This window comes from Tasmannia lanceolata, unplaced genomic scaffold (genome assembly GCF_043159265.1).
Source record: "Tasmannia lanceolata isolate RefF3 unplaced genomic scaffold, GAP_Taslan_0.1 ptg000015l, whole genome shotgun sequence".
NCBI lineage: Eukaryota > Viridiplantae > Streptophyta > Magnoliopsida > Canellales > Winteraceae > Tasmannia > Tasmannia lanceolata.
The window spans coordinates 52,488,485-52,507,370 of NW_027518692.1; the positions used below are offsets into that span (position 1 = coordinate 52,488,485).

The following is an 18,886-nucleotide window of genomic DNA, read 5'->3' on the forward strand; positions in this document are numbered from 1 at the left end:
TCCTCATATAGTCATATATCTTAATACTTTCCGCTTGCAATGTCATTCATGAGAATCTAGAGTACACCGCAAGTCCCCACACAGAAGAAAAATGAAAAAGAGTACAAAAATATAAGGGGACATGTATAAATCAGAACAGCACCCATTTTTCTAAACTTTCTTCCTCCCAAGCCCTTTCCTGAAATGAAAATGCAGCACTCTCACTTTTCTTCTACCATCTGTCACGTTGTAAGTCTGTAAGTTTCAAAGCCACCTAGCATACAATAGGAAGACTTTTAGCAATGAGAATTGAAAATAATGGAGCTTGTCATTCTCCTCTCTTCTGGCAGTTCATGACTTGAAAAACAAGACAAAAAGAGTGTAGAGGTACTGTCTCGGCCACTTTCTTGCTAGTGGTACTGGTTTTTTCCATTTCTACATTTGGGCACCCTTCTGTTTCTTACAAACATGTGAAGGCTTTTTTTTTTTTTTTTCCTCGTGAGTTTGCCGTCCACTATAAAAGGAAGCTTCAACTTTTGTTTGATTACACATGCAAGAAAATTAACTCTAACCACAGCCGTTATAGTTTTATTCAGAGGGAGTGAGGGACCATCAATTTCAGAATGATATCCCTTTAAACGAGCCTGAACAATTTTTTTACAATCCAAACAGGACCTTAAGGACATTAGACAAAATAGGCAGCATAGCAAGCGCTAGTTTTGATTGGAGAAGAATCCCAACCTGCCCTTCCTAGCTTCAAGGTAGAGGATGGTCAACCCTAACCCAACCTGCCCGTCTCTAAGGCCATGTCTGCTGCTATGAAAAAGTTTTCCAAGAAATTTTAATTTATCAAGTCTTGAGAGAGGGCTAGGGAGGTGGGAGGAGTGAAGAGAGGGCAAGGGAAGTCTGAAAAATAAGGAAAATATAAACTCCAATAATCAGAATACAATTTGTTTTTTCCCTACTTTTTAAGCACTTCTTCCATTTTCCTCACTCATACAATCTCAAATCTCTTCATCTTCCATCCCTCCCAAGTCCTCTCTTGACAAACTAATATATTTTCATTGAAAAAAAAATTCATGGTTTTCAAACATGGCCTAATGTCTCAACTTTCAACCTAAATTCATGGTTTTCAAATCTAGTCGGGTTGGGTTCTGATTAGTCTAGAGCAAAAACAGAAAAAAATACAAAAAAATAAAATAAAAAATAAACCTAAAAGGGCTGTTTGGATACCTTGAAGGACATTTCAGTGATTGGCTCTATTGCGAGTGGAATGTCTAAACCTATGGTTATATCTCACCAATAAATTCCTAATTTTGAGGGGTAAATTGGTCATCCCATCGCCACTAATATAATTACAATTATAACCATCATAAAAAAAAGTAACTACGATAAAAACCAATAGTTGCACAATTTTCTTAAATATTTTCTCAATTCATTACATTTATTAAACTGTAGTTTGAATTAGGTTTAAACATGGGATTTAATTATTTCTCCAATACTATTTATTTTCGTATTTCCTCAATTCAAAACATTCTCAACAAGGTTTCCAGGACTTCTCATTAGCCTAATGCAAGAATGAGGACAGTGAATGGTTGCCGAACAGCACCTTAATAATCATTTTGCATATTCCCGGGACATAATTATATGAGAAAATATTAATATATAATGATAGATTAATTTTGTAAAAATCAAGTCGCTAATTTTCTTCAAGAATATTTCGACAACATATATTTCATTTTGGTGTAATCATTCATCAAGTATTAAAAGGATAACTGTAGCTAATTACTGTGCATATGTTGAGCGCTCTAAACACACTCAAATTAAATATAAAATAATAAAAAATTTCAGAGCTAATTTGTTGACCCCAATACACATACATTTCATGCAGCGTGTCAAAATAATCTTAATATTTTCCTCTTGCAATTTCATTCATGAGAATCTAGACTACACCCCCAACATCTAGAGAATGGGAACATATATCAAGCCCTTTCCTGAAATGAAAATGCAGAACTCAGACTTTTTCTCTACATCCGTCGCCTTGTAAGTTTGCAAATTACAAGGTATTATACCGACGACGAACATCATCCAATCAACCAAAAGGCAATATGACTTTTAGCATTGAGAAATGGAAATAATGGAGCCTGTCATTCTCCTCTATGCTGAAAAGTTCATGACTGTAAAAACAAGGCAAAAGGGTTGGGGAGGAAAGCATGTCTCTTTCTTGTAAGTAGTGCTGTGGTCCACGGCCTAACTTCGAACAGATATAAGATAATAAGGTGGATTAAAACCAAGAGTATTCAGGGATTCAAAGTAATAATAAACAGATATTTGGGAACCCTATTGTTTCTTGCATGGATGTTGAGTCTTTTTTGGTTTTTCGCTAAGCATTTATTCTTATTATCTTATACAAGAGGAAATATTTAAAGTGCATTTTAATAATTTAAGAGCATGGAAGGGTCATTTTCCTTTACGCGCATCTTATAAAGATCCTTCTCCTCCTTCCCAACTAGGCGTAGCTCTACCCTTTTAGCCCTCTGAAGCGAGAATGGCACTGAAAGCTCTCCCCACATTTCAATCCAGCAGACTACTCCCTTTGGGTTTTCATACAGCAGGGAATTCCAAACCTTTGAAGGTTTCCATGGCTTCTACGCTTAGATCCAATTCCAAGTGGGTTCTGCTTATTCCGTTTTAAGCATAAGAGAAGATTTTTCTGACTAGATAGATGGTAGATCTTGTCGCTTTCGGTATTTGCATTGGGAGTTAAGCTAAATTTTATGTTAGATGTTGGGTTATGATAAAACATTGTTGATCATGTTCTAACTTTTTATTCTCTTTTTTTGGATAAGATTGGTGTATCTTTGTTTTCTGATTTCTTTATCTGAGGAGTGACTTTTTATTTGGAGGATGATTGATGTATTTAGTTTTTTAAATTTTTTTCTTAAACTTCTTTGAAAGTTGGGTTAGAGTTTGTGTTTTTGTGTCTTTTGAACGCTGCCTTGTTTCTTATGAGATCCACCGATGCATGTGTGGTTTCCTCTTTTTTATTGTGTGGTATATGGTATTGCTTCATTTAAAGGATCATTCATGCATGTATGATTTTTTTGCTTCTTTGTTTAGGGGTTGGATTTAGATTTTTGTCCACTTTTTGTTCTGGAATGTGATAGAATAGGTTTTTATTTTCTCCATTTTGCAATCAATTATTTGTTTGGATTTCAATTTGTATGGAAGATGATTGATACTAATTGGTTTATAGTTTGAAATTAAAGAGGAAACTTCTTAGAAGCGTCAATTAAAGTAAACAAGAAGGGAAACTTCTTAGAAGCGTCAATTAAAGTAAACAAGAAGCATGTAATAAGCATCACTGGAAGCTTTAGATGTTTATAGAACGAGTAGCGCTGTAATAGGTTTGCGATAATGTAGGTAACAATTACAAGAAGTAAAAAGCACTTTATGACTGGTTAGAATTGAAAGTTTTACGAATATATAGTTTAACACGTTTTATTCATGTAGATTTAATGTTAAGTTTTTAGAAAAAGATCCATATAAGCTTTATTTAAAACTTAAGATAAGTTTTCAAGTATTAAATATATTTACAAAAAGCATGCTCATTTGACATTATCAAAAGGAGAAAATACTCTTTTAGAAAAATGTAGTCACCTAAATTGAAAGTTGTTAACTTACCAACTTCTCCAAAAGCTTAAGCTGTTGGAGAAAGGCGTTATTTATCTTTTATACTTTAACACTCCCCCGCACGTGTGGCCCACTTGGCAAACACGTGGCACATGTGGTCCCACTTTGGGCTGATCATCGCATGTGGATTTTTGCTATCCGAGAGGTTTGAGCTCGAGACCTTTGCTCTGATACGATGTTAAACTACCAGTTACTCCAAAAGCTTAAGCTTTTGGAGAAGTCGGTAAGTTTCTAACATGGTATAAGAGCCAAAAGTCTCGAGTTCACCCTCCCGATGTCCCCCCCAAAAAAATCCACATGCAATGGTTGGCCCAAGGTAGGACCATATGTGCCACGTGTTTGCCAAGTGGGTTACATGTGAGGGGGAGTGTTAAAGTATAAAAGATTAAATACTGCCCTTCTCCAACAGCTTAAGCTTTTGGAGAAGTCGGTAAGTTTTTAAGATTTTAGAGAAGTTGGTAAGTTAACAAGGTATCAGAGCCAAAGGTCTCGAGTTCAAACCTCCCGGATAGCAAAAATCCACATGCGATGGTCGGCCCCAAGTGGAACCACATGTGCCACGTGTTTGCCAAGTGGGCCACACGTGCGGGGGAGTGTTAAAGTATAAAAGCTAAATAACGCCTTTCCCCAACAGCTTAAGCTTTTGGAGAAGTTGGTAAGTTAACAAAAGCGAACTCTTAATTAAGAGGAAACATGTAGGAAAGATGCGGAAAATTCGCTTCCCTAGAAACTCGATTCAGAAGCTTAGTTAATCTGAAGCGAACTTTTAGGGAAGCGAATTTCCCATCCAACTAGGCAGTTCTCGGTGACTACGGTTTGAATTTGTTGAGAGTTGGGTTAGTGTTTCAGGAGGATTTTGTACTATCATGTTCCAGCAGTTTATTAACTCTTTAATTTTTTTTTCTAACCTAATTTTGTTTCCAGCAATGCATGGAATTATGTCTAGGGAAGACTGGAAATACATTAAAATTGTATCAGTATTAACATCAATAGAATATCATAAAACAAGAAAACAGATTGTTTAGATCTTCTATTTATCATTTGTTGGGCAGATGTTTTGTATTCTAGGAGTGATTCGTCACCTTGGTGAACTAATGTATTCAACGCATAGTTTTGAAACTCCCATGCGTCCGCGTCGGGGGAGTCGACTCCCTTTTACCTTGGCCGCATTCCCCATTTTGCCCTACAGAGTAAATAAAAATCCTTTGACTCTCTCCAATTATGACCACGTCAACCGAGTACTCGACCGCGTCGTGCCGAGTCGACTAGGATATTCTTCGGCTGCGTTACATGCCGCATCCACGTTTTTAAACACTGACTTCAATGCTGATGCTAGTACATATTGATGCTGTATCATCAACAAATACAAGCCACATATTGGGGCTATGAGTATGTGAGTTTTGGTGTTTCCTGCCTGAGAAAAAGGTAGAAAAGAAATTTTGTAACACTAATATCATAATAGTGGAACTTTCTTCTCCCTTGGACGTAGACATTGCCTAACCACGTAAATCCCATGTGTCTTGTTTTGCGTGTTTGTGTTTCTTGCATATCATCTTGTCATTAGTTGCACATCGAGTTTGACATCGTTTTTAGGGGAGATTAGAGATCTTAGTTGTCATCATCACTGATCAAAGTGTAGAGTAAGAATCCACCCTCAAAAGCATAACTGGAGGTAGAATCATATTCTGTTTTATGAAATTGGCCTTTGTCACAAGCCTTTCGTGGGATTAATATTTCTTTGAGTTGTCACAATACTTTCTTGTTTTTTCAAATTTTCATTCTTTATCATTATTGTTACTTTTGAAGTAACTTGAAACTGCTACTAGCTTGCAATGACTACCTTTTTTTTTCCAAATTTTCATTGTTGTTCATATTTTATTATTATGCTTCTGAGAATGAATAGGGAGGTTGAGAATCATAAGAAGCCCTTCAACACTCAACGTGAGGAACATGTTCAGATCACCCATTCTATGCCACCTCAGAAAATCGAAATCTTTAATTCCTTGCAAGATTGGGTAGACGAGAAAATCTTAGTGCACCTGAAGCCTGCCGAGAAGTGTTGGCAACCACAGGATTTCCTTCCTGACCCTGTGTCCGAGGGGTTTTATGAACAAGTTAAGGAGCTGAGAGAGCGGGCTAAGGAGATCCCGGATGATTATTTTGTCTGCTTGGTCGGGGATATGATCACGGAGGAAGCTCTTCCAACTTACCAAACCATGGCCAATACCCTTGACGGTGTTCGCGATGAAACGGGTGGGAGCCTTACGTCTTGGGCTATCTGGGCCAGGGAATGGACAGCTGAAGAAAATAGGCATGGGGACCTTCTGAATAAATATCTCTTCTTGTCTGGGAGAGTTGACATGAGACAAATCGAGAAAACAATTCAGTATCTGATTGGATCTGGAATGGTAAAATCATCATTGCCTATTGTACTTGCTGTATCATTTTCTTCAAATGCACCTATGTTTTCTAGAAACAAAACAAAGTATCAGCTTCGTCAAGTTAGTTTGTATTTGTTGGTAATATTTTCAGGCTTCTTTTGCCAAAAACTTTTATGCAACTACTTATTCCTCCACCTTCTAAATTCATATTGACTGCTACACATTCAATGAAAATATGATATTTCTGAACTAAACATGTTATTTGTAATTTCTCGAGCAATGCTTTTACTTTGTGTGCCATTAGGATATACAGACAGAGAACAACCCATATCTTGGATTCGTCTACACATCCTTTCAGGAGAGGGCTACATTTATATCCCACGGGAACACTGCTAGACATGCCAAGGAACACGGGGACATGAAACTGGCACATATCTGTGGAACCATCGCCTCAGATGAGAAGCGTCATGAGAATGCTTACACAAAGATCATGGAGAAGCTATTTGAGATTGATCCCGACGACGCGATGCTTGCATTTTACAGCATGATGAAGAAGAAGATCGCGATGCCTGCCCATCTGATGTATGACGGCCAGGATGACAATCTGTTCGAGCACTTCTCATCTGTTGCTCAGAGGTTGGGGGTTTATACAAACAAGGACTATGTGGACATAATTGAGTTCCTGGTTGGGAGGTGGAATGTGGAGAAACTAACTGTACTTTCGGCCGAGGGGCGGGAGGCCCAAGATTACCTTTGCAGGTTGGTACCAAGGTTCAGGAGGATGGAAGAAAGGGCTCAAGGGAAGGCTAAGGACACACCCACCATGCCTTTCAGCTGGATTTTCAACAGAAAAGTGAAGCTGTGAGAGAAGCACTTCTCCTAGTAATCTTATGAAATCGTAGCATTTCTCTACTTGTAATCAGTTGCTCTATCTGGGTTTTCAAAATTTTCCTTTTATTTCTATGTTACTTTACCTAGTTGTGCTGAGGAGAAGCGTCGAGTGTGGTCAGATTTTATAGATGCTCTTTTGCTTCAGGATATAATGATATAATCAGATGAGCATATAGGGTGGGAGTTGGCAGATTGGAAAGTGTTCTCATTTAGGCTTGTTTTCTGAAGTTTATGTAGGATTTTACTACTGTATTTTAATTGTATGAGATGAATATAATTGCAGAGCCCAGTACCCATCTCCTTAAGATCCTTCTCTCTTAAACTATGATTTTACTTTTAGTGCATGTTTGCATGGAAACTCATGAGATCTTCATTGACGACAACCTGCAACACTTGTTTAACAGTGAATACTTGTCTCTAATTCTTGGGAACCTATGTAATGTTTGGAGTGTTATTGATAGTGATTTTGTTGATCGGGATTTTTGCTATGGTGGGTCATTATTAGATGATCTAGTGGCTGTCTCGATCAATAATGGATGCGGATATTGGTACATTGGCCATTTTTATTTTTTGAATGATAGTCATTAAATTAAAGGGACCGAAATGGTCAAAATACAACAGAGAGATACAAAAACAGGAAACAAAAGAGAGGGCAACAAGAAGAGAAGAAATCAGGGTGGAAGATGGTCAAACAAAGTGAGCTCAATACTTATCACTCCCGTCTAGCAAGACCGTCCGCGACTTGATTAGCTGACTGACGGACGTGATTGAAGACCAGAGAAGAAAATCCAGACCAATCAAACATCTCATCAAAGAGTCTATCAAATCTGCATGGATGAGAATGCGTGTCTCGAAGCCACCTAATAACATTCAATGAATCGCCTTTAACCACCACATTATCTACCCGATCTCTAACCAGTAATTTTATCCCTTGGTGGACTGCACAGACCTCCGCCTCTATCACATCAGCCACCCCAATAGGACGGGCAAAGGCCGAAATAGTCTCTCCCAAATCATTACGCAATACCCCTCCAATATCAACCGGCCCCGGATTGCCCAAGCTCGACCCATCAAAGTTTAGCTTCATAGCACCATTAGCCGGGGGCACCCACTCTTCAAATACTTTTTGCTTAATTTCCAAACTAGTAAATACCTCTCTCCCTCCTTCCCTCAAGTTGAAAGTAGGAATGAAGCTAAATGACGGGAGGGCTTTAACCCAAGATATCACTAAAGCTATCACTTTACGGGAGAGGAAAGCAGAAGGTCTTGAGCTCCCCTTAAACACTCTTGCATTCCTTTCCTTCCACAGAACCCAAATGGTAGCCAAAAAGGATACATTCCATAGTATTTTGCCTCTCTCCTTCCATAGGGCTAGAGACCAAGCCTGAACCAAATTAATAATTTTTTCTGGGAACACCCACAACAAGCCAAATCTACACAACTTACTCCATACCTCTCTAGCAACTTTGCAATGATTGAAAATATGATTTAATGATTCACCTGCCTCAATGCATAATGCACAATGATCCACTATTAGCATCTTTCTCTTTCTTAGGAAGTCCATCGTCTGAATTCTTACATGATGCCGCCCATCCAAAGGATAGGCGGAGCTTGGATATCCCACACTCTAGCTACCTCGGAAGACGCAAGGCATGTCACTAGATTATGGCAGAAAGATTTAACTGAAAAGTCGCGCGATGAGTTCCAGATCCACACCCTCTTGTCTTCACCATCTTGTTTAATGAATTCCTTTTCCAAAATCTCCAAAAACCTAGCAACAGACTGAAGCTTCCGATCAAAGAAATTTCTCTTGAAATGAGCTCTCCAAATAACGACGCCTTCCCTATTTTCCGTATGATCCTTCACAAAACCGTTCTTAAACAAAGTTGTTGCATATAAATTCGGAAACATATCCTTTAGAGCACGATCTGCACACCATTTTTCAAGCTAGAATTGAATTCTATCACCTTCACAAACTCTGGAACTTATCCCTTCTGAAAACAGAAAGCTAATGTCCAGAATATCCCTCCATACCATCAGTGACCCGGGGAGGCCCCATATTTTACTTCTATTACTTTGACCCATAGATAAGGGGTTTCCTTGCCAAACCTCCAAAGCCATTTTTCCCAAGAGAGCCATATTCGTTTCCCTTATTCTTCTAATGCCCAAACCATCGCTTTTCTTCGGTCTACACACCTTTGCCCACTTAACCAAAGGAATTCCCTGCTTATCTTCTGTGCGCCCCCATAAAATGCGCCTTTGAATATGTTCTATCCTTTTCACTACACTCATGGGACATTTGAAATCAGACATCTGATAGATAGAAATGTTAGCAAGGACCGCTTTAAAGAGTGTGATTCTTCCCCCTCTAGAGACCAGATTTCTCTTCCAAGTATCCAATGTGAGGCCATCATTCAAGAAGAATATCTACATACAAGAATCATTAAGAAGCAAAAATTACAAAAAATCCATAAGCTTGTGTATTTGTTTGCCTTTTAACGCCATAAAAATTCCAAAATCCTCCACAAAAGTCTTGATAACACTCCTCCCCTAACTTTGGAGAACAGAATAGCTGATTGAGCAAGCTATCTCGGTACGAGAGAGCGAATGATACGTGGTACTGTTAACTAAATTATGTATTTCTTCATAGTTCTATAAAAAAATATAATAATTGCAACTTTTCAAGTAACTTCTTATGTTATGAATGAGTGGCTGGTCCTGGCTTTGCAAATTCACGAGCTCACTAGTAGAACTCTAGATGGGAGAGTTACTTCTGATATAGGGTTTGTGGTTTGTCACATAACTGGATCTTGTTGATGGCAATGTTTATCTGATGTTCCTAGATGTGGACCCTGGTCGTGGACTTCTTGTCTATTACAAAGATTGTCAGTTATCAAATTTTTTTTGGGTTTCGTTTGAACCAATCAAGCATAATATCTGAAAAATATAACAGAAGGCATAGGATAAAGGTGATCAATCCATCAATAAAAGAGAATGATTTTGATATGAACATATGAAATGAAAACTACATTTAAAAAAATCAAAGATCTTTTCTTACAGGTGATAGAATTCAGGCATGGGATAAGTTTGGACTCTTCATAAAAATTTATCAGTTTTAGAGTTTTAGCTTGGGTGGTGATAAATTTGCACCCCCCTGTAGGATAATTCGTACCGCTGTAAGCATTAACAGAATGCCACATACCCTCCTTTACAAGGCTGCGAATTATCCTATAGGGGCTGCGAATTTATTATCACCCTTAGCCTTTAGGTCGAATCAGATGAACGCTACTGATATTTCCAACACCATTTTTTGATAACGACTCAAACTCACCTTGTCTTTTCGTTTTTAATTCGCTGGCAAAAGCTATTACAATTCCAAAAAAAAAAAAAAAAAACCTCTAGGCATGCAATTAAAAAGGAAAAGACAACGTGAGTTTGTGTGGTAGTGCAAATATCATTATCCTAAATGAAAGAGACATTTCATATGGGGTGCGGGCGTGAAGTATACATTTTTCATTAGAGTACAATGGGCCAACTCATAAGATGATCCAAGCTGTTCATTTGTTGGGTCACAACGAAAACAGGCTGCATCCAAGGTTTAGGATCATCTTATAGAGATGATTTTCAGAGTACTGCCTATTTAGGGAACAGATATCTGCACTACCACACTTTGATAACGAGACAAACAACCCTTGTCGTTTCTTTTTTAGTTGGTTGCTGAGAGCTTTCTAGGAAGCGAAATGATATGGAGACCGAGAGTCCACGGACCTCCAATGAGAACATGCCATGTGTTAAAAAAAATTACTTTTTAAGATTTCCCTAAAATTAAGGGTGGCTCACGTCACTTGTGATGTTGTGGCGTGAATAGATTTGTGAGGGGGCTGATAAATTTGCTCTCTCTCAACGTTTTGATGGCCTAACACCTGAATTATTCAGATCTTTAAAAAGGGTAGGCCCGACCCAAACTTTGTCTCACAATCAGTATTCCACAGGGACGGTGTAGGAATTCGCTCCGGGGCAAACAATGATTTTTATACAAAATTCAGTACATTTTTATGAGATTTTATACGGTGTAAGCCCTTCTAGTCCCGTATTTTTCAAAAGGTACTGTATTGTCCACATTGTAGGATGATCCAAACCATCCATGTGGTGGAACACAATGTAAATAGGTTGTGCCCCAAAGTCATTTCCATAGGATATCCTAGCCCTCCAACTAGTTTGGGACAAAGGCTTGTTGAGTTGAGTTGAGTTGAGTTGAGTTGAGTAGATCCTAGCCCTCCAATCTATAGAGGTTTCCATAGGGCTAGGATCATCCTATGGAAATGATTTTTGGGGCACAACCTATTTACCTTGTGTTCCATCACATGGAAGCTTTGGATCATCCTATGATGTGGTCCATACAATACTTTTTGAAAAATAAGGGACTATAAGGGCTTACACCATATAAATTCTTCATTTTTATAAAGTTAAAAAACCAAAAGATTTAAATTTACATAAGAGCATTGTAAAATATTTCAAAAAAGCCCTACGAAGAAGATATGAGCTATTTTAATTTTCTATGGACTTTGACAAAACTTCACATAGAATAATAGCATTCATATCCGAGCAAATACTGTTTACTCGGATTAACGAGGTTCATGAGTCGGATGAGGTTGAAGAAGACATTGATTTTCTGGTTTCGGAACAAACCATCGTTCGTATGAAGTAGTTGGAGGTTGCTAATGGTAGTAGGGCACCTGATGTGAATGTGGTTAGATCATCTAAGTGCTATGCTGAGGAGATTTTTGTAGGCGGTATTCATATGCTGTAGCGTTCTAATGTTAGGCACTCGTCGATGAGCTGGAAAATATCTAATTTTGAGGGTTCTTCAAAGACCTTCTGCTGTCGTGACATATGGGATATGGCTTCAGATGCCGGTCGATGGGGGAAAATGTTCCAAGGGAGACCCAATCAAAACCTCTCTCCTCTTGTAAAAGGGGATTATCTTGCAATGAACTATGGCAATCTACCACAGCTGGAGTTGGGGGTTCATAGCTCCTGTGACATGCCTGAAGAAGGTACGAATTTTAATTTGGCTTTGGCTAATGAGGTTTTCTGCTTTTGTGGTGATGTGCAGGATATACCAGTGGGCATTAGAAATTACAATAGTCCGGTTGGCAATATGATTTCCAAAGATCATGGTCCATTCTCTTTTGTGCATCCATTAATTGTTTCTGATGTAGTATCTGACCTAGAGCGTTTGAATCCGGAAGATAACTCTGTCTTCATCGATTCTGGTAGTCCTATCATTGAGAATAATCAGTTCTTTTTAGAAGGGGAGAAGGGGAGAGGGGGATATAGAGTTTTCCGTGAACCACACGATTGGGATTTGCCATAAACTTGGTGTGAAATATCATGGGCCAATGGAGGAGTTCCGAGAGATGATTAGATCTTCGGAGATTAGGGACAATAGTAGGGTTGGTAAAAATTGGAGTTTTTCGATTGAGACATCGAAGAAAAAGCTAAGGGAGCTTGCAAGGTTGAAATCAGAAGTGAACTATGGTGAGATTCTAGTCGGGGAGGAGTCTATGGTTGCTAGTTTGGGAAGCAAAAAGAGTGCTACGAAGGGGAGGAAGTCGGCCAAATTTGTTTCCTTATGAAGATGCTATCTTGGAATGTTAATGGGTTGGGATCTTTGGAAAAAGGGCTCAAGTTAAAGGTCTTGTTAAAAAATTGAAGTCGGATCTTATTTGTATTAAAGAAACTAAGATGGGGATAATTGATAGAAACGTTATTAAAAGCCTTGGTGCAAGATCGGAATGGGGATTCTCTTTTGTCGAAGCTATTGGTGCATCGGGGGGTATCTTAGTAGCTTGGGATGAATCTTGTTGGGTAATGTCTGAGGAATGGAAGGGTAGATTTTCAATTTCCATTGCCCTTCGTAGGGTGGAAGATGCTTCTATGGTGTTATTTTCTGGAGTTTATGGTCCTTCTGCATGGGCAGATAAGGGTTTATTATGGGAAGAATTAAATGAAGTTAGGGAAAGTTGGTCTTATCCTTGGTGTATTGGGGGGGATTTTAATGAAATTAGGTTTGTTTGTGAAAGACTTGGTTGTCGAAGATCTAACTTAAACATGGTTGCATTTGCTGATTTCATTTCAAAGCATGATTTAATAGATCTTCCTCTGTCTGGAGCTAGGTTTACTTGGAGTAGAGGTGAAAGTGCTACTAGGATTGATCGTTTCCTCATTTCTCCTGGTTGGATGGATTTGGTTCCTGAGGTTTACGAAAAGGCACTTATTCATTCAGTTTCTGATCATTGTCCCATTCTCTTGGATCCTAGATTGGAATCTTGGGGACCCCCTCCATTTAGGTTTGAAATTGCGTGGCTTAAGATTCCTGACATGGAGGAGAGATTGGGTGAATGGTGGGAATCTCATAAGTTTGTGGGTCCTGTGGATGTGGTTATAGGACAGAAACTTCGACATGTTAAGAAAAAGCTGAAGGAATTGGTGGCGGAAAGAAGATCAGCAAACTCTAGTAGGAAGATGTGGTTAGAGAATAGAATTGGAGAGTTAGTATTGTTGGAGGATTCAGGGCTAGGAAGTGTTATCTCGAGAGAGGAGTTGGGGAGAGTAAAAGAAGAGCACAAAGGTATGTTGTTACATGAGAAAATTACTTGGAAACAGAAGTCGAGAGTGAGGTGGTTACATGAAGGGGATAAAAATACGGCTTTTTTCCATGCCATAACAAGTGCCAGAAGAAGGAGAAATACGATTGAACCTTTAGAGGATAATGGAAATTTTGTCTCGGGAAAGGAAGCAATTACAAGTGTGATATTAAATTTTTATACATCCTTGTATTCGTCTGAGTGTATCACTAGACCTCTGCCGGATAATCTGGAGTTTAGTGAACTGAGTATGATCCAGAGTCATTCATTGGAAAAACCTTTTGAGGAGGAGGAGATTAAAAAAGGTGTCTTTTCCTTATGTAGAGATAAGGCCCTAGGACCGGATGGTTTTTGTTTAGCATTCTTTCAGTCTTGCTGGTCGTACGTTTCAGGGGACCTGATGAAATTTTTTGATGAATTTCATAAGGGTTTGATACTGGATAAAGGCACTGGGGCAACTTTCATAGCTCTTATCCCAAAGGTTGCCGGTGCGTCCAAAATATCTGAATATTGCCCTATAAGCCTGGTGGGTTGCCTCTATAAGGTACTGGCAAAAGTGTTAGCAGATCGGCTTAAGGTGGTCCTTCCATCTATTATCTATGATTGTTAAAGTGCCTTTGTTGCTAATAGGCAAATTTTAGATTGCTCATTAGTAGCAAATGAGGCAATAGATTCATATCTTAGACTTGGTGTCGGAGGCATATTGTGCAAATTGGATATGGAAAAGGCCTATGTGGAATGGGAGTGTTTGGATTATTTGCTTGGTAGAATGGGGGAGAAAGGTGGAGAGGATGGATTAGGAGTTGTGTATCGTCTGCGTGGTTTTCGGTTTTGATTAATGGGTCCCCAAAGGGATTCTTCAAGTTATCTCGAGGACTAAGGCAAGGGGATCCATTATCCCCTTTTTTGTTTGTCATTGTGGCTGAGACTCTGAGTAGGTTGATGTCAAACGGTAGTGGGTTGGGATTATTTAATGGTTTTAAAATTGGAAGTGAGAAGGTTGAGGTTTCTAATCTTCAATTTGCTGATGATACTCTCCTATTTTGTGAACCGGAGTTAAATCAAGTGCTGAATTTGAAATCTTCCCTAAGATGTTATGAGCTTATTACTGGTCAGAGATCCAATTTCCACAAGTCTAGATTGTACGCTCTAAACATTCAACAGGAAGAAGCCTTACATTTGGTTGATATTCTGGTTGCTAGTTAGATCACTTGCCATCCACCTACTTAGGCCTTCCTTTAGGGGTAGGGAGACCTAATAAATCCTTGTGGGATCCCGTGGTTGAAAGAATTGAAAGGAGATTGGAGACGTGGAAAAGGAATCTTGTTTCCAGAGGGGGTAGACTTGTGTTGGTCAAAGCGGTGTTGGCTAATATTCCCATTTATTTTCTGTTAGTGTTCAAATGTCCGGTTAGTGTTGTATTGCGGATTGAACAAATTCAACGTAGATTTCTATGGAGAGGTAATGACGAGAAGAAAGGTATTTCTTTAGTGAGCTGGGAAAAGGTGTGCCTCCCTTTCAAGAATGGAGGTCTGGGTATTAGAGGAGTAAAGGAATTTAACCATGCTTTATTGGGGAAATGGTTATGGAGATTTGGGGAAGAACAAAGTCAAATGTGGGTGAGGGAATTAGTAGTAAATATGGTTGTTTACCGGGGAAGTGGGAATCTGATAACCAGTTCAAAGAACAAGGTCTGACGGTATGGCGTGACATCTTTAAAATGTCTCATGGTTTTAATTTGAGTATCAGGTTTAAAGTCTATGTGGGGGATAGGATCAAATTTTGGAGTGATGTGTGGTGTTTGGATGCTCCTCTTTTGGTTTTATTCCCGGATCTATATAGAGTAGCTTCTTCGAAAGAAGCTTTCGTTAGTGATTGCTTTGTCCGCAATGGAGGTGGTATAGTTTGGTCCCCGGTATTTAGAAGGAATTTCTTTGATAGGGAGTTAGAGTGGGTTTCTCGGTTTCTTAAACTTCTAGATGGATGCTATATCAAGAGGATTGGTTTGGACAAAAGAGTATGGACTGCGGAATCTTCTCGTATCTTCTCTGTCAAATCTTTCTACAGTTTTTTGGTGCCCGGTGGTGTATCTTCTATCTCAGCCAAGGTTTGGAAATATCATTGCCCGCCTAGAGTTTGTATCTTCGGGTGCGATTAACGTTTGATCTGCTGCGTTAGCACACCTGGTCAAAAATATCCCCTCCCCAAGTCATCCGTCGAAAAGAGTGTGAAGAATTCTATCGTCTAGGCACACATGGGAACCTCACGCACCTCCCACCAGACCACTATAGCAAACACATGAAAATACTTATGTCACTGCATCAAACTCCTAAAGAGGCATCCTTGCTTTTGTAACAAATCCAGGGTGCACCCATCCATGTCCATAACTTAGTGTGCATAAACTAGCACCTCAGCCTAGCTTACGCCCACACTGAAACTAGACCGCGAACACTGCCAGCAAAGGAAAACCACCTCTCCAGCTCCCCTAGCGTCGGATGAGCCACCCAAGTATCACCTCATGTGAAGGCACTAAGAACCGTAGACTTTCCTTACCCGTGACACCGGAATCCCCTCCAAATGTCGACATACCTCTCGATATAACAACCTCATATGAGCCCGCGCCCAACGGAGGCTCCGCCATGCCCTGACCACCTAAGCCTCCACCCAATGGACAGGAGCAAATCACCAAAATACATAAAAACAGACACATCTAACGTCGAACGTCTTCCCTCACCCCCAACCCCAAGCACCAGATCAGTATCTCTCACATTCTCGATGGTCAATGCGTCCCTTGAAATTGGTGAACTTGCCTGCTCATATTTTTTTTTCTTGGAAAAATATGTGCATCCATCATGTAAGAACCTGATAGTGAAAACCAAAATACTAAATCTTTCCACAACCACCTATGTTCAAGAACTAGCTTTAGTACTTGGTTTCAACAAGAAAGCCTAAAACTGATACCAACAGCAAAGAAACTTCTCTACAGTTTTCACCAAATGCTGCAATTATTATCCAAATCCAGGAACCAAATTTTTAACATTGTTTGAAAAATATATCCAGAACCAATGTTCAACAACCTAAAAAAGAAAGAAAGAAACCATTCTAAACTTACAAAGAAAAATCCATATTGTTTGTACAATGCAGCCAAAACCCGAGATACCAATGCAAAATAGTGATTTTCGACATTTCTGGATCAATATAGCAAAAACCAATCTAATAAAAAAGACACCACCTTAATTCAGAAATTAAAACTTCTAGATTGTTAGAACAGGATAGTGAGCAGCAAAGCTTTCTAAGCTTTTGAACCAATACAAGCAGAAACCCTATTATTACAAGGTAGATGCTACAACAACCACCCGAATTCAGGAACAGAAATTTCTACATTGATTTAACAAAATACCCAGAACCCAGACGCAGAAAACAAAATAGAGAGACATACCCATATTAATATGACTAGGTGACGAGAAAACCAAAAAATGAAATGACAGAAGAGAGGTTTTATCTTACTTGAAACTTGGGCACTAACAACTGGAATACTGGAATTGTTCACACAGTTATTTATGTCTTCTTGCCTCCTCCTTCTGTCAAAACATTCGTATGCGCATTTGAAGTAGGCTTGCTGCAACAATAATTCAAGCAAATAGAAGAAAATGCTATCATGTTAAACCCAATAAAAGAAAAGTCTTTTATAAAACAAATGATAAAGAGAATGAATTCCAAAATAACTGAAAGTTAAAGAAATAAAAACGACCAAGAGGGTATGTGAATCGATGAATCTTAAGAGAAAGAAGAAAATCCCACATTGATAAAGATAGAAGATTCCCCAAAAAGTTTTAGAGAAGGAAGGAAACAAAAAAAGAAAGAAAGAAAAACCTGAAGGTTGAAATTGACATGGTCCTGTATTTTTGAAAGTTGATTTTGGGCTGCTACATTAACTTCATTCAGTTTCCTTTTCAATCTCTCCGAGACTATGCGTTCTTCAGCTGCTGCTATGTGATTCATCTCTCTCTCTCTCTCTCTCTCAACAAAAGAGGGGAAAACCAGGGTTTTAGGTTACGGTTGCCAAAAACTCTCACAAGCCATTATCAGTGACCTTTGAAAAAGGGACTGATATAAGGCCGACCATGTTTTAATAATGACACGAACTCTCCTTGTTTTAATATGTTTAACTAGCTGTCCAGGCTATAACTATTCCCAAAAAGCTCTCGACAGCTGGTAAAACAAGGTAAGCTCGTCCCATTATCAAGAATATGGTCCCATGGATATCAGTAGATATTTAAAAATGCGAAAGCGAATAGCATACAGTCCACCCCTGGATGTGGGGATATCAATTTGTTGGTCCCATAGGATATTTATGCACAATCAAGACCATTGATCTTATGGAACATCGTCAGGCAGCCCATGTGGTCCTGGTCCATCCCAAACGAACATCACGTCTAATATAAAATCAATGGTTTATGTTTTCTTAGCTCCGTTTGGTTGGGAGTTTTAGATTTTCTAGACTTTTGTTGGAAAATAGGAGAAATTCCCCGTTTGGTTGTTTATTTACTGCGTCATAGTTGTGGGGATTTAAATACTCACGGGAATTCTCCAGGCAGAATTCTATTCCTCTGGAATCCGGTTGACTTCTTTATTCCACTACTCCCCGGGAGATGGAAAAGTAAAGATACAAATGCTAATATATGTTTGGATTTAGTTCTAGGACCTCTTCCTTGGAGACAGACGCCTCTTCTATAGTTTCATTCGAGTAACCGTTCCTTATTACGCCACGTTCCTTTTTGGTAACTACCTATAATGGCTTATCTCAATCTCACATCCTCCATAGTCCAGGTGGTTATTATCCACCTTCGCCATAGATAATCCAGTAATCTAGGGATTATGGATTAAGAACAAGGGAAATTTTTTGTTTTCCATATCTCCATGGCCTCTTCCACTGCGCCTGGATACTAAGTTGGACCAACAACAATCACATTACACACTCCAGCAGGGTGATCAATAAAGATGAAAATGTCACCCATCCATAAATTTACACTCTTTTTGTAATTACTTAGCCTTTTACCCTTAAAAAAATGTATCTAGTATTTCTTATCACATATTCTTATTTTTTATAATTATCATTTTAAAGGAATTTTACCTTGTACACATTAGTCTGCGATTTGATATTTTAGGATAGGATAAAAGACTCTAGGGTTATATAAAATATCTAAAAATTTCATTGGGTAGTATAAAAAATCAAGACGAATGAAAAGTGGGGCCCTATAGTCTTTTACCGTTTGAGTTGGCAAGATGAGA

General features: G+C 38.9%; 1 protein-coding gene and 1 long non-coding RNA gene across 4 annotated transcripts; one reads left to right on the forward strand and one right to left on the reverse strand.

Annotated features, from left to right (window-relative positions):
* LOC143846929 (uncharacterized) lies at positions 1-17,739 on the reverse strand. Its single transcript, XR_013234880.1, has 3 exons — positions 17,468-17,739; positions 17,102-17,213; positions 1-253 (listed from the first exon to the last, which is right to left on the reverse strand). It is a non-coding gene; the product is annotated as an uncharacterized LOC143846929 (long non-coding RNA).
* On the forward strand, positions 2,283-7,249 carry LOC143892339 (stearoyl-[acyl-carrier-protein] 9-desaturase, chloroplastic-like). 3 transcript variants are annotated; one of them, XM_077396882.1, is made up of 3 exons: positions 2,283-2,649; positions 5,576-6,080; positions 6,367-7,249. In XM_077396882.1, exons 1-3 carry the CDS (start codon positions 2,528-2,530, stop codon positions 6,916-6,918), a joined length of 1,179 nt encoding a protein of 392 aa, XP_077252997.1. In that variant the 5' UTR covers positions 2,283-2,527; the 3' UTR covers positions 6,919-7,249. The 3 variants fall into 3 exon arrangements, with proteins under 3 accessions (XP_077252997.1, XP_077252998.1, XP_077252996.1); XM_077396883.1 differs by having other exon boundaries at positions 6,412-7,249; XM_077396881.1 differs by having other exon boundaries at positions 2,288-2,649; positions 6,358-7,249.
* Positions 17,740-18,886: the final 1,147 nt, after the last annotated feature.